Consider the following 15,792-nt stretch of genomic DNA (forward strand, 5'->3'; position numbering starts at 1 on the left):
TTGCTCTCTGATCCAAACCGCTGTTTTTGTCTCTTAACGTTGTGCCTAGCATTCTTCGTTGCATCGCTCTTTGCGCGGTCCTTAATTTGTTCTCGAGCTTCTTCGACAGTGTCCAAGTTCCTGCCCCATATGTCAGCACAGGCAAACTGAACCGATTGTGATGATGTGTGGTGTTTAATGGTGCAAGGGCCAGGTATGGCCAACGAGCACCACGAAAAATTGTACTTTTAACGATGTATTGTGAATGGCGCAGACAGTGAATACATCACGGTAGATGTGACATGGCTGCAAAAGGGCCTGAAAACTGTCGCTGTACATGGCTTAAAATATATGGGTACTAAAGTAATGACACTGATCAATTAGGGACGGGGGCGATGGAAAATGTGTTTTGTGAAAACATGCGTCAACGAAACAACTGTGACCCCTCGAATACAAGGGCTGTCAATCACTGGTTCAAATTACCTGGCAAAATTATTTGCGAGGTGTTGGTTTCGGCTGTGAAATCTACGACTGTTTGCAGATTAAAAAGCGGTTCATCGCTAAGAAAAAATGCATGGGGGAACAGGCATATTTTCGCGATATGCAGAAGCGAAATAATTTTTCCTCTATATTTCTATTGCAAGACACTAAATAAGAATATGGAATACTGCCAAACGATTGACGCCCCTGCTACAAGTCGGAGGATCGCCCCCAGTCAAGAGGTAATAGTGAGTACCATAAGTGTGTCCTATTCAAAATCGGCAAAGAAGTACTTCTTTTTATCGTGCCGTTTTTCCAGATATCTGTTCCCTAGTTTTGGTTTTATTGTGAAGCTTATTCAGTGCTTGGGTATCCTATTCTTTTGCAAGTCGTTCCTCGATTTACAGCGTAGAAAAGGCTTTAAGTCTGTGGCAGGCATGGGGAGATTTCCATCTTTGTCGCTAAAACTGAATGACACAGCGTTTTCGTCGGCAGCTACGTTGCCTTTTATACCTTTGTGGCCAGGTACCTAGCATATGCCCAGCGTGCCAATGAACTTATTGTACACCCGCAAATGCATAAATACTGTAATAAATCGACTAAACTCTGACCTGGAGAATTTATCTGTGTGGTGCACAAATAATAAAGTTCAGATCAAAACGCAGTTTCGAAAGCACAGTTTATGCTTTTTCATAAGCGTGTCATGGCACCCGCACCACCGCTCATCTTACAAACCCACATCACCTGCACATGAAGTTGTGCTCCTTGGCGTCAAACTTGACCCGCCCTAGGTGTGACTTGCATGCTGACATGATCTAAAAAATTGCCTTTGGAATAAGAGTATTAATGTTAACGCGCTCGCATTTTCCACAATACAGAATAACTTCACTTTATTACGCATATATACATTGCGACTTAGAACGCTGAATCTTAGTTTGGGGAAACACGTATTGCACGCGCATAACACATGTGCAACAGTTACGAAATCAAGCCTTGATGATTATCAATTTCTCTAGTTACATGTCACATGACATACTAATCTTAACTTCCTTAAAAATACTACCGTTACGTTATGTGCTCAAATTCGTTTTACTAATGTGGCGCACGCTAAAATATGAAGTCATTTCGATACATTTAATATATCTGCTATAACGAACACTAAATATACGACATTTTCCTCTAACAACAGTTCTGTACATTCAAGAATAAACACTAGTTATGGAATGTTTACTGCCCTGTTTACGGTCATTAAATACTGGAATAAACTACAACCCCATATAAAGCCTGTTGCACAGCATTAACATTCAAGAGTTACGAAGAAATATTTACTAACGACACTACTGGCAACAGGTACTATGAACATTTATTGTAGACAAATTTATTTTACAGTTTTTATTACTTCCGCATTTGCCGAATGTATCGCTTTTATTCTCGATCTCCAATTGGCTTCTTTATGTTTTTTTTTCGAAATTCTAGGTTTTTAGTGGCTTCTGTATTTGCCCAATGTATTCGTTTGATTCTCAATCTCCCATTGCCTCCTTTCTTAGAAATTTTGTTTTTCGTTGCATAGCATATATTTGACTTCGCATATTGTAAGCATATTTCTGTTTCGCATTATCTGCTCCGTTAACCTCGTGTTCTTTCATATATGTTATTCCTATGTTTCTTTAAAGTCAATTACATTTTTATTTACTAATACGCAGTATCCATTTAATTTTCTTGTTGAACTTGAATTACTGCAAGCATCTTTCTTGTATTCGATTACCTGCTTCACTAACTTCGTGTAATCTCATGTCTGTCACTGCTAGGTTTCCACAATGTATTATTAATATATTGTTAAATTACTAATAGGACATCCCTTTGATAGTTTTTGTAACTCCAGGACCTCCTCCTGTATTAACGCTTAAAAAATTATACTGTGTCACGCTGACGAAGGAGACGCCTTACGAAGACAACGCTCTGGACGTCACGCGCCCTCTGCCACACTGACGCAATTGTTGTGAATATTCTGTAAGTGTACATCTGAATTCTTTTGGCCGCCTAATATTTTTGATGGAGGTTGCGGGATCATTTAAAAGACGGGTTTACGCAGCGGCCACTCCTTGGCTCCACCTACAATGCCAGCTCACGGCTAGGATGCTTCGGGCACGTCGGCACCCACGCCCACCGTCCTTCTCGCACAACCGCGCGACCCAGGAACCTTTTCTGGCACCGACAACACTGATGTTGAAGACTGGCTTCAACTACATGAGCGGGTGAGCGCCCGCAACCACTGGGAGCCGACCATCATGCTCGCCAATTTGATATTTTACCTCGCCGGAACGGCACGCGTCTGGTTTCAGACCCACGAGGAGGAACTTACCAGCTGGGACATTTGTAAATGGAAGCTCCACGATTTGTTTGGAAAGCCTGCTGGGCATCTGCGCGCCTCCCCGAAAAAACCTCGCCTCGCGTGTCCAGACGTGGACTGAATCCTACCTAACGTACATCCAGGGCATGCTCGCCCTGCGCCGCAAAGTGGATCCGAACATGCCCGAACCTGATAAAGTAGCCCATGTCATTAAAGGCATAGCAGATGATGCTATCTCCTCAAGAATTCTTCCACTGTGCAAGCCACTATTACTGAATGCCATCGGTGGAGAAATATGGGAGAGGCCTTTGCCCTGCAGTGGGCGTAACCAGGCTGATGATGATGATGATGATGATGATGATCGGTGTGAAAACGCCAAGAGTCGGCGCATTGGCTGTTACGTGCCAAAACAACGATCCGATCATGAGGCACGCCGTAGCGAAGGACTCAGGAAAATTTAGACCACCTGGGGTTATTTAACGTGCGCCTAAATCTAAGTACACGGGTGTTTTCGCCCCATCGAAATGCCGGCGCCGTGGCCGGGATGCGACGCCTCGACCTCGTGCTTAGCAGCCATCACCATAGCCACTAAGCAACCGCGGCGGGAAGTACTATTGATGAGTGATGATAAAAAACAGGTGAAGTCAGTTCTAATTGTGGCGCCAACGCAATGTACACCTAAGGTTCGGTGGTGAAGCTGGCAACAATGAATCCATAAAGTCCATAAAAGCAAATAGCAAAAGTGTTCATTGCAAAGCAAATCAGTGGCGTAGCTCCTCGACCTGCATGCAGCTAGAGCGGAGGAGCGCCATCTGGTGACGGCCGTCTTCGTCCTGGTTTTCCCATACCTCAGCCTCGCAAACTTCGGGCTGTGGAAAAAACAAAACAAGAAGTCAACAAAACACACACGCACACACACACACACACACACACATATATATATATATATATATATATATATATATATATATATATATATATATATATATATAAACGAGAAGAAAGGGGGTTAACCGAGGGACCCGATATTTATTAGTCATATAATGAGAAGCCAACAAACACTGACACCAAGTACAACATAGGGGAAATTGCATGTGCTTAATAAATGAAATAATGATAAATTAATGGAAATTAAAGTGGATGAAAAAACAACTTGCCGCAGGTGGGAACCGAACCCACAACCAATTTCCCCTATGTTGTACTTGGTGTCAGTGTTTGTTGGCTTCTCATTATATGACTATATATATATATATATATATATATATATATATATATATATATATATATATATATATATATATATACAATAAAGAAAGAACACGAATGTTATGACATATCTTTTTACCGACGTTTCGGCCTGAGGACCGGCATTCGTGAGGGTGAATGCAAGTCTCGTCACATCACACATATATCCAGACGCCAGACACTTATCGCTTTGTTCCACACGAACATGCGCGTGATGAAGCCTTAGTCAAACAAAATGCAACGCGAGTACATGGTGTACAAACGCAAGAATAGCCAGGCAGTTCTACAAAAAACAGCAAATAGGCAACGTCACTACATGCAATCACATAATCATGTGGTGCTAAAGAAGCACAAGCTGCACACGAGTAAAATATGAAGGCTGTATAACGCACTGCAGCAGAAATCGGGATTTCAAAACGCATGCACCGATAGATTTAACAACGTACATGTGGACGAAAACCGGTGTATCATGCATTATAAAACCAAAGCTTTATAACTTCTCAAAATTGCAATAGTCACGCCCATAGGATCAGCCATCATGCAACTCGTTTATGCCATAGCCGTAGCTGCCAGCCGCGGGGCACAAATCTCAACTTTTCGAACATAGGAAAACATCGTACAAAAGACCACCATGACCACGTGCACAAGTAAGAAGATATATATAAACTGGTCAATCTAAATTAGTGATGCAGGTTAGTTTTTCAATGTTTTCGTTAATGTGACAAGAAAGAGCGCTGAACTTGTATATCAGGTAAGATTCACGGACTTGAACTGTGACACGTCTAACGTCATTTATTTGTTTGAATATGGCACGTGCCACCTGAAAAATGTTGATCAAACAGAAACACCGTTTAGAATCCAGGTTAACAATCATCGTTCTGATGCAAAGCATTTCCTACACCTTCCACTGTCAAAACACCCGTGTACAAGTGGGCACTGTTTCGGCGATATTAGAGTGACCATACTGCAATCTGGTTTTCCTTCCTACACAATCGTTTAGCCCTCGGATCTTACCTGATATACAAGTTGAACGCTCTTTGTTGTGGCATTAACTAAAACATAATAAAACTAACCTGCATCATTAATTTAGACTGACCAGTTTATCTAAGTCGTTACTGATGAGATGCATTTATTCACAATATGGTCGAGGGGGCGCAGAGAGGAGATCGCACGCAGTCGGACCTTTTCTACGCCGCGCGCAGTTCTCCCCTCTCCTCTTCGGCGCAGCATAACATCTTCCTGCGGTGCAGACGAAGCACATATATGGTAGTTCTTGATTCGGGAACCCGATGATGGTAGTGCCTCAGGCAGGCCACATGAACCACTTGAGTCTCCCGCAACCGGCGATTATTGGCGGTCAGTTTTGCGATGGCGTAGTTGACGTCACTTGATCGGCTGAGTATCACGAATGGACCGCTGAACGCTGAGAAGAATTTGCGATACAAGTCTTCTTTCCGTAGAGGTGTCCTTAGTAACGCATGATCGCCAGAAGCGAAAGTGACATACGCCCGGCGTCATAGCGTGCCTTGGTTGAAACTTGCGAAGACAGTGTTCTTAACCGAGCGAGCCGACGCGCTTCTTCGGCGCTACACAATGTCTGCGGAATGGACGCGTCTGCGTTCAGTGGCTATGGCGAGAGAGAGAGAGAGAGTGAAAACATTTATTTATCATGAGTTTGGGCGACTACCTCGCAGGGTAGAGCCCTTAGTTCAGGGCCCCATTGGCTCGCGCCACTCCGCGTGCCCGCCGGATCAGCCGCCGCTGCTCTTGCGGGTCTGAGCTGGTCAGCGCAGTCTCCCAGGAGGAAGGGGAAGGTGAAGGAATAGGGGAGTAGCCCGGAGGGTGTGGGCACTCCCAGGTGCAATGATATACTGTGCGCTTTGCTCCACAATAGGGACAGTATGAGGGATATTGTGTGGGGTGGAAGAGGTGAAGATAAAAGAGGCAGAAGAATGAATTAGCGAAATTGTGCCCAAGAACGTTTGGGGGCTGCGAGCGTACAAGAGATAGAAAGGCGCATACCCGGTTACGTCGTGCTTGGCTGTATTGTATGCGGACGTGACAAAGAGCAGCACGGCATCCCGATTCCTGTGATCAGCTGAGACATGCAGCGAGGACATGTTGGTAAGCGTACGAGTCACGCGTTCGGTGAGGCCATTTATTTGTGGGTGGTACGGCGTTGAATGGCGAAAAGTAGAACCGCAAAGGGGGGCAGCAGTTCTTCAACAACGTCGGCGGTGAATTGCCGTCCACAGTCACTTACAACAACACGCGGAGCGCCGTGACGCAGGATCACAGAATGAAGCAGAAAGCACGACATATCGGTGATGGTAGCAGATGTAAGCGCCACAGTCTCAGTAGAGCGCGTCAAGCAGTCGACGCACACAATTATCCAGCGGCGGCCGGTGGAGCTCTTGGGAAGGGGGCCGGGCGAATCGATACCAAATTTGTCAAAAAGTAAGGTAGGTGGTTTCAGTGCTTGCAAAAAGCCCGCAGGAGGTGTGTGTACTCGGCTTCTTGCGACATTGAAAATCTGGGCAACTTGCAATGTACTGTCTTTTGCTCTTGCATCGCTTCGGCCAATGAAAGCGCTGGCGTAATCGATGAAGCGCGCGAGCAAAAGCAAGATGACCCGATGTGATGTCATCGTGCATGGCGTGAACATTAGCAGTACGCAGGCGTTCGGGAATGACTAGGAGCGAGGAAGCGCCTTCGTCAGAGTAATTCTTTTTGTAAAGCAAGCCGTTACACAGCGTGAAGGGCGTTGTCCGACCTGACCTGCGGGCAGCCTCCAATATGGCTATGAGTGTAGGATCACGACGTTGTTCATCATCATTTATTGACCCTTAAGGACCCTTTTCAGGGTATTACATAAGGGGGAGGGGGGCAAAAGCATCAAGAAACACTATGGTCATTATTATACAATGGTTAACTCATTAGTACAACGGTAAACACAGTGCTACCTTCAGCACGTGTAAAGGTGCTGAGGGGAGGAAACTCGGTAATGCTGGCAAGATAGTAGTCGAAGTCGTCATCGTTAGCGGTGGAGTGCGGCGACGGGAGACGAGGCAAGCAGTCAGCATTTGTACGACACCGACCGCTCTTGTATAGCCGACAGAAAAGGTATATTCGTGAAGGCGTAACGCCCAACGTACCAGCCGTCCAGAATGATCCGCAGTCCAACAAGCTAGCAAAGGGAATGATGACCCGTCACTATCTTCAAATGGCGACCGTACAAGTATGGCCGAAACGTTTTGATGGCGAAAACCACTGCCAGGCTTGCCATTTCGGTGACAGTGTAACTTCGCTCCATTCTCGTCAGTGTCCGACTTGCGCATGTATCGACGTGCTGGCACCCATGATGAAGTTGAACGAGGACGGCGCCGACGTCCACACCGCTGCCTCAGTGTGTAGCACAGTCATGGCCTCGGGATCAAAATGGTGTAAGACAGGCCCAGAAGTTAGTAGATACTTCAGCAGACGAAACGCGTCCTCGCATCCTGCAGTCCATACGTAGGGATTGTCTTTGTGAAGGAGACACGTGACTGGGTGAGCAAGTTGGGCGAAGTTCTTAATAAACCGACGGAAGTATGAACGCAGGCCAAGGAAAGTACGGAGGTCTTTCGCTGTCTTCGGCTGGCTGAAATCCCGCACTTCAGCAGTCGTTTCTGGGTCAGGTCGAATATCGTCTTTCTCGACGAGAAAACCGAGCACCAGAGTCTGGCGTTCACCGAAGTGAAACTTCTTTGAGTTCAAAAGCAGTCCAGCGTTTAGCACGCGGTCCGGTATGACGCCAAGGCGCTGATTGTGGTCCTCAAGTGTTTTGCCAAAAATGCCCTTATGAAAATGGTTATGTCCTTTATGTTTACTGTATGTTTCCCGCAGTTCACATGAGGAAATATCCTTTATGTTTCCTCCATGTTGAAATTTGGCCACTGCTTTTATGTTTCCTTCGTGTGTCCTCCCTTTATGTATCCCTTATGTTACCGTACTTTATGTTTCCTCCATGTTGAAATTTGGCCACTGCTTTTATGTTTCCTTCGTGTGTCCTCCCTTTATGTATCCCTTATGTTACCGTACTTTATGTTTCCTCCATGTTGAAATTTGGCCACTGCTTTTATGTTTCCTTCGTGTGTCCTACCTTTATGCATCCTTTATGTGGCCGCAGTGACTAAATCCTGTATTTTACGTAGACATGCATAGATGAAGAGTTCCGTGTACACATTTTATATTTATAAATTTTTCCTGAGTTAAAAAGTTTTGCATTGGTTTTCATTGTAAGGTTACTGTTCCCTACATGATGCAGCGCATGGATTGAAACTCTGTTATGGCACAGAAATTCATGACAATTTGTTCTAAAATTGCAAACTAATTAGCCTTCATAGATTATTTCAGTATAACACTTGGAGAACCACTGTACGTTCCTCACTGCAGTGCTGCTGTTCTAGTTATGTCTTTGTGACTAATATAATATGTAATGTTTGGATGGAAAGATCAGGTTGGATCAGTGCTTGCACTTTTAAAAGAAAGTTTTGACTATACTTTGCAAAAGTTTGTCTGAAACTACGAACAGTTTATTGGACTATCTGAATGTTACTTCAGTTTGCCACGTCTGCTCACAGCAGACCTCTGGAATGTGTTGCTTGGGTGAGAGCTCACAAGGCACCTGAAAAACAAAACAAAAGCCAATCTTTTTCACTTATTCAAAAATATTCATTTAAGCAAGAACAGCCTGGCCTGTATGCACACAGCGAAGAAACGTGGAGAAGTCAAAAACAGATCATAAAAACATCAGGGCAACACAGAAGCTTTTAACTAATTGTTTGAAAGAGACTGACCTGCCAGTCCACTCAGGTATTAAATTGCTCACAAATTTTTTTAAACATTTCTGCAGCAGCTGCTAAGTAGTACATGACCTATAGGAGTAGGCAACTGGCCAACAAATCTTTGTGTGCCTGCTTGTACAGATGTCTCGTAGTTATATCTCAAGTGGTTACACTGTTATATGGTAAAATTCAGGCGGGAATAAAACCAGCCGCAAACATCAGACTACATGGGAAATTATCACCAAAACTTAAAGATCTAGTAAATCAAATGACCAATCGATTACGAAGGGTCTAAAACCTAGACCGCGATTTTGTAGCGATCCCTTTTCCGATGCTACTCCTTTGCTCATTGATCTGACCGACATTCCGCTATCGTTATCAACTATAACAGCCAGCCGTGAAAGGTGGGTTATAAGAGTGGCAAACATCGAGCGCAAAGCATCGCAAGCAAATCGCATCCCTTATTGGGCAGTGCTACAAACCACTGTCTTTAACAATCGCAGGAACTCACATCCCGTTCTTCGGATGAAAATATTAATGAAAACGAGCGTCTCATTGAGATGCCTCGATTAAAAAGAAATTTCGCTGTTGTAATGTCGGTCTACATTTGCCCTACAATATAGAAGACAAATACACGAGCACGTCGAAGAACACAAACAATGCAGACAAGTTCTCGCGAAGCTGCACTTCAATCTGAACACTATCAATAAAGTAATCTTCACACAAGCTAATACCTGTTCAAGTGTCAAACATCGCAGTCGCGTGCCAACTCGCGATGCCCGTGAGACATCGACATCCATTACAAACGTAACTTGCGGAAATTCATATCTACGGAAGAATTTCTTGCCGGGAAACTACCGAGAAAACAGTAACTTTCAGCGTTTAGGTAAATATTTGCCCATTAAGTCCCAACAATCGGCGGTGGTAGCACATCACTCCATAAAGCAAGTAAGCGGTAAGAAATGATACATTTCACGGAAACTCCCCTCGTGAAACGCTTTGCTAAATGTGCACAGCAACATGGTCAACGTACGCTCAGAAAGTGTTCTGTTGTCGTTCCACAAAGCTTACTACATGAACCAAAAGCTGCGAGAATGCGCGCAAGCGTCAGATCTGCTTACCTTCAATGTGGTCAGCAAACGGCTTCTTCGTCTCGCAGGCACCACGCGGCGACACTCTTTCCAGCGCGAACACTGTTGAATCGCCGATGAACACCAGCGCACGAAAGCACAACTGTCAACAAATTCTTTCACGCACCATAATTCGAAGCCACAGTATCAGGTATTCCACGAGCGAACGCGGACAGGCGAGAACAAAGGCCGCTCGGACGGGCGCTACACAAGACACTGGCGTATCACACGAAACATAAGGCGAACTAATGGCGTTACACGAGTCCAGAGGTTTCCTGATGGTTAATGCACACGGTACGGATCACAGTTTGTTTAGGCACTTCGAAAATATGATTAAATTACTGTGTAACGAACACTCTCACCGCTCACAGCAAAACAACGTGACCCAGCTCACCGTCAACCGTTACACTGCGGCAGCGCCGCACTGCGGTTAAAACGTGAATTTAGCCTCCGAGATCTACATTTTTCTTTAGGGCGTGAATTTTGGAAAAGCACGGCCTTCGAGATTTAAAAACGTCGTTGCTGGAAGGAAGGCTGGTATTTAAACACAAATTATTGATTTTAAAGTGTCTTGGTGCGCTGCCTTGTTTTTTTAAAGTATATGCAGAGATTTTAGACGAACTATGCGCGAACGCTTGTCCTGTGGTTTGTCGGCGGGCACGAGCCAATCAGCGCGCATCATGTGCTGTTCCGTCGCTTGGGATGGCGCACGGTGTGCGGGCAACCGCGAGAGCTGTGACGCCTACCGATCAGAAATTCGGAATTGCCACACATATACACGCTTCTTATGGTGCCCAGTGGCGTGTTTTTGAGAATGTCAGGCTTTATCTTGCATAGGTGGCACCATATTTGCTCGTAGCGTAAGGAATGAAGGCGACAAAATGTGGCGATAGCTGGCTTGCAGCGGCAGCGGAACTTCGGCCAAAGTGAAACAGGCGTACTGCTTGCATGCTCGCGTAATCAAATACGGCCATACTCCGCACACAACTTTCATACTTAGCCAACTCACAATTATAAATTGTTCAGTTGTACGCCCAAGCAAGCATTTACGGGATCCGCGCTGCCCTGCTTCTACGCGTGCTAATATCGACACAGCAGTTACTCGTACTTGTGGTCAGCGCGAAAGCGACACGGACAAAAGGAAGAAACACAACAAGACGGCGCTGTTTCTTCGGAGTGTTCCTTGTTTCCGCGTTGCTTTTGCGCTGTTGCTAAAGGTACGATGAATCGTAACCAACTCGCCCACTATATGCTCTATGTTACCTACGTGTGTACTGAAGTGCACACCTAGGTAACATCCAGCCGTAAACACAAAGGACACATCCTACAAGAATTATAATAAGGGTTGTTTTCTTGGACCAAATGAAAGCATAAGTCAAGATTTAGTACTTACAATGACTCTGCTGAGTGTATCAATGCCTGTCACACAGTACAGATAGATCTGCCTATATTATATGTAAAGACAGTTGTTATGTGCACTCTATGTTACCTACATGTGCACTCAAGTGTACACTCAGGTAACACATAGTGCACATCCAGTTAACATCCTGCCGTAAACATAAAGGACACATCCTAGAGGCATAATAAAGGTAACTTCCTCGAGGTATACGTTAGGATGAGTAAACACGTAGTACACACAAAGTTCACATCCTGGAGGTCACACAAAGGACAAGGAAACATAAAGGTCACATAGGACACAAGAAGGAAACATAAAGGAAACATAAAGGCAATGGCCATTTTCATAGGGGTGAGTACATCGTCGAGGTAGCACATCTAGATTTCCCATTTGAATCCGCGCAGCACTGTGTCCATAAAGCTTTCAAAACTTGCCGGCGTATTGCATAAACCGAAAGGCACGACATTAAACTCAAAGAGACCAAGTATCTGGCGTAACAAAGGCAGTTTTATCTTTATCTGTCGGGTGTATAGGTATTTGCCAGTATCCCGATCGTAAGTCAACGGAGCAAAATTAGGAGGCTGCATGAAGGCTATCGATATCATCGTCGAAGCGTAGCAGAGGATATACGTCCTTCTTTGTGGCTGCGTTAAGTAATCGACAATCAACACAGAATCTCCAAAAATTGTCCTTTTTCTCAATATCACTGGAGCTGTCCAGGAACTGCAAGACTCCTACACACACAACGCCTTTCCGCCGCTTTCCTTGAACTTGCTCAGCGATTACATTTCGTTCTGCGGGAGAGACGCGGTACGGCTTCTGGCGATGGGCGTCGCTTGGTCCGTGTTTATGCGATGTTGCGTTGGCAAGTCAGGAAGCGAAATTGGACACTCATCTTGCGCGAAATAAGAAACTGGCGCATAGCGGACGAGCACCTTTTGCAATTCTTTCCGCGTTGAAGAGGATAGCGACTTGTTCGTCATGCGGTAGAATTCCATAGAGTAGTCGCAATTTGCTGCCCTTGCGTCAGTAGAAGCGTCAACGGTCGCATCTCAGTCAAAGGTGGCCAGCTTGAGTCCCGTCGGCAGTAAAACTTGCTCTAAATAGGCGTTCACCGTCCACACGCGAGCACCACCATCTAATCATTCTATATCGGATCGAGGAACCCAGACATCTTTCTTCAACATAGTATGGTAGTACGGCTCAATTAAACCATGATAGCGATGCAGAGGTCAATGCGTGGAAGTCACCGGAACAAACGCCGCAGTGGGAGCCGGTAAAAGGACATCGTGAGACACAGAAAATACACTCTGCTTGTGCACACCAGATACTGCTGGTGTGGGTTTTATCATGTGACTTCGAAGAGAAATTTCACCAGCCCCACGATCTAACACTGCACCACATTCATCAAGAAAGTCAATCCCAAGGATGATGTTGTGAGTGGTGCGTTCCAAAACAACAAATTCAGTTGGAAAATCTTGTCCACCCGCACTTACCGTAGCAGAGCAAACTGCAACGCGCCGCAGTGGTTCGCCCCCAACTCCACGAAAAGCACAGTTTTTTGGTGCCACGCGAACATCACTGTGTCCAAGACGATTCTTAAACAAAACACTCATTACAGAAACTGCAGCACCGGTATCGACTAAGGGATCAGTATTTAAACCATCAACACAGACACAAACTTTGTTTTTGCGCATGGCGATATAGGCGGAGGACTGCTTGACCGTCCCGCGACCTCACCTCCATCGGTCGCACCAGCTAGTTAAGGTAGGAGAAAGTGAGCGACGGCGAGGTGATGGCGAGCGATGATAGCTGGTTGAAAGAGGAGTAAGGCTACGGTAGGAAGCCGGAAGATCACGCCGGGATCCACGTTCACGCGGTTGTCGTCGAAGATGCGCAGTGGTCTGCCTCGGCGCGCTGTCATGGCCTCTAGATTGGCAATCTTGTATGGCTGAAACTTGTTGCTGCCGTCGGCTACAATACCTGGCGATATGTCCACGGATACCGCAGCTAATGCAAGTAGCTGGCTCGCGGTGCACAGGATAGCCATACAATGGGGCCTCGGGCTGGCTGTACCGGGTAGCAAGGTGTTGGGGTGGTGCGGTCTGACGACGTTCGAAGGTGCGCGATGGATTCCGGAACTCCGCCGTGTTGACGCGGACGCGTTTATCAAGCAAAGGCCGAATTTCGTTTTTAGTTTGCAGTTGGCAGTGTGCATTGAGGGTACTCCCGTCCTGCGTCACTTCCTCCACCTTGTGCTTTAAAGTGCGCAAATTCTTCTTTAACGGATTGACGTTCTAGCAAGGCGATGTGGTGGGAGGAGGAGACATGCACGCTTGCGACCGTGTTCACGTTGTCAAGTTTACCAAACTTTGGCAATACACGACGCGTCTTCAGTGCCTCAAAAGCGCGGCAGTGACCTCTCAGGTCAGACGGAGTACGCAGGTCTTCCTTTAATATAAGGAAATTGTAGACATCTTCAGCGATATGCCCTTCATAAGATGTCCAACCTTATCTTCATCCAACATGGCCGTGTTCACGATTCTGCACATTTTCAATACTTCTTCGATGTAGATTGTGCATGTTTCACCGTATAGCTGTGCTCTACGCGAAAGCGTATGCTCAGCCTTTTTTCTTTTTGAAAGTGAGTCTCCGAAGCAGCTATTCATTTCCGCAACGAGCCACGTTGTCATCGCGCTTTCGTTATTGTCGAACCGGAGAAGTCAGGGGAAAAAGAAATTTACCCGTACCGTCTCCTACACCAATTACAATTTGCAGATAAAAAAACCATACAATTCGTAAAAAAAATGTGTCAGCCCTTGTAGAACGACCCAGCACCCGTGTAACACGAGGATAGAAAAAATGAATGATCAGGCACCATCGAACAAATTACTTTATGCAAACCCTGACCTACAACGTACCCGCGCGATTAAATCAACTGCAGAACGGCTTAAATGGAGATACGGTTCTATCGCGCACGCTATTGCGCGATATCTTTGTCTTTGATAAATTTCAGGTGACTGTTTGAAATTTGTCAATTAGTTTATGTCCATACCCGTTCAGAATGTACTCATCACATCTATATTCATTTCATTTCTTGTAAGTTGCATGTGCACATTCTTTACTGTTGCCTAACTTCTTTCTAATTCCTTTTAATAAGGTTCATTTTTAAAAGTGGGACAGTATATATTCCCCTGGCGCTAACGATATTTACCCGAATTTCAATGCACTCGTAATGAGTGTGCATGTATGTAGATGTATTCATGCCCAGGGAAGTGGATATATACCACGTGTTGCATTAATGAAGCTACTTACGAAACCTTATTGTTTGTATTACGCATGTGTGCGATACTGATGTTGCCTGCCGGTGGCCTGCTGGCCTCGTCAAGCTATATTTTTACAGCTTTCTTGTCAGGGTGGCCTTCAACACTGTACTTTGACCATGTGGTAAATAAACTTGACGTTAGCAAGTCCCTCCGTTGCGTTCAGCCCATTGAGACCGCTTACCCTGTGATAATGCTGTCGTCGACATCCTGATCAGCTTCCCCGGAAAAGGTGCGTGGTTCTTTCTGACGGATCCAGCAGATGACTTGCCTCGGGCGCTTACTGTCATCTTGCGTGTTTGTGTCATGACTGGTTTGAGGTTGGTTCATGTCCGTGTCTTCAGGCGGTAGTCCTAGCAAGCGCCGGCTTCGTCGGAGGGTGTATGGAAGAATATTACCCCAGCACCTCCACCAAAGTTGTTACGGATTTGATGGATTCATTTGCAAAATGATCGAGGGGGCCTGGAGACGAAATCCCGCAGACAGTCGGGCCTGTTCTACGCCGCGCGCAGTTCTTCCATCTCCTCGGCTTCGGCTCCGCCGCACAGCGCAACAATATTTTCTTACTTGTGCGCATGAAGAAAGGGCTTTAACTGAGGGGCCAGATTTTTATTAATCATATCATGATAAGCCAGCAAACAGACACAAAGGAAAACGTAGCGGAAGTTAATTGTACTTATTAATTGAATTAAAGAAATTATAAATTAATGGCAATGAAAGTGGATGAAAAAACAACTTGCCTCAGGTGGAGAACGATCCCACGTCTTCTGATTACGCGTGTGATATTCTAAGTGATTCAGCTACCGCGGCGCGGTTTCCCCATCTACTTTCTTGGGTACTTATGTGTTACAACTACGATCATGCGACTAGTGCAGCTTATGGGATAGCCGTAGCTGCCAGAGGCCGGGCACAAATCTAAACTTTCCCAGCATCGAAAGACATCGTACAAGAGGCCACCGTGATGATGTGCACAAGTATATCATGAAAAGCTAACAAACAAAGACACCAAGGAAAACATACGGCAAAGTACTTGTACTCGCTAACTCGAATAAAGAAATGATAA

The 15,792-nt window shown here is 45.5% G+C and overlaps 1 protein-coding gene across 3 annotated transcripts in view; it reads right to left on the reverse strand.

Annotated features, from left to right (window-relative positions):
- LOC139048166 (uncharacterized) overlaps positions 1-15,792 on the reverse strand; it is a 52,907-nt gene that overhangs the window by 3,603 nt on the left and 33,512 nt on the right. The window contains exon 3 of one of the 3 annotated variants that reach the window (XM_070522720.1): positions 3,592-3,678. The exons of 1 other annotated variant lie outside the window; for it this stretch is intronic. In XM_070522720.1, coding sequence (XP_070378821.1) covers positions 3,592-3,678 — 87 coding nt within the window. Of the gene's footprint in view, positions 1-1,112; positions 3,679-15,792 lie in introns of those variants that run through there. One more of the 3 variants, XM_070522719.1, reaches the window with a different exon arrangement.

Source organism: Dermacentor albipictus, chromosome 7 (assembly GCF_038994185.2).
Source record: "Dermacentor albipictus isolate Rhodes 1998 colony chromosome 7, USDA_Dalb.pri_finalv2, whole genome shotgun sequence".
In the NCBI taxonomy this organism is placed as follows: Eukaryota; Metazoa; Arthropoda; class Arachnida; order Ixodida; family Ixodidae; genus Dermacentor; species Dermacentor albipictus.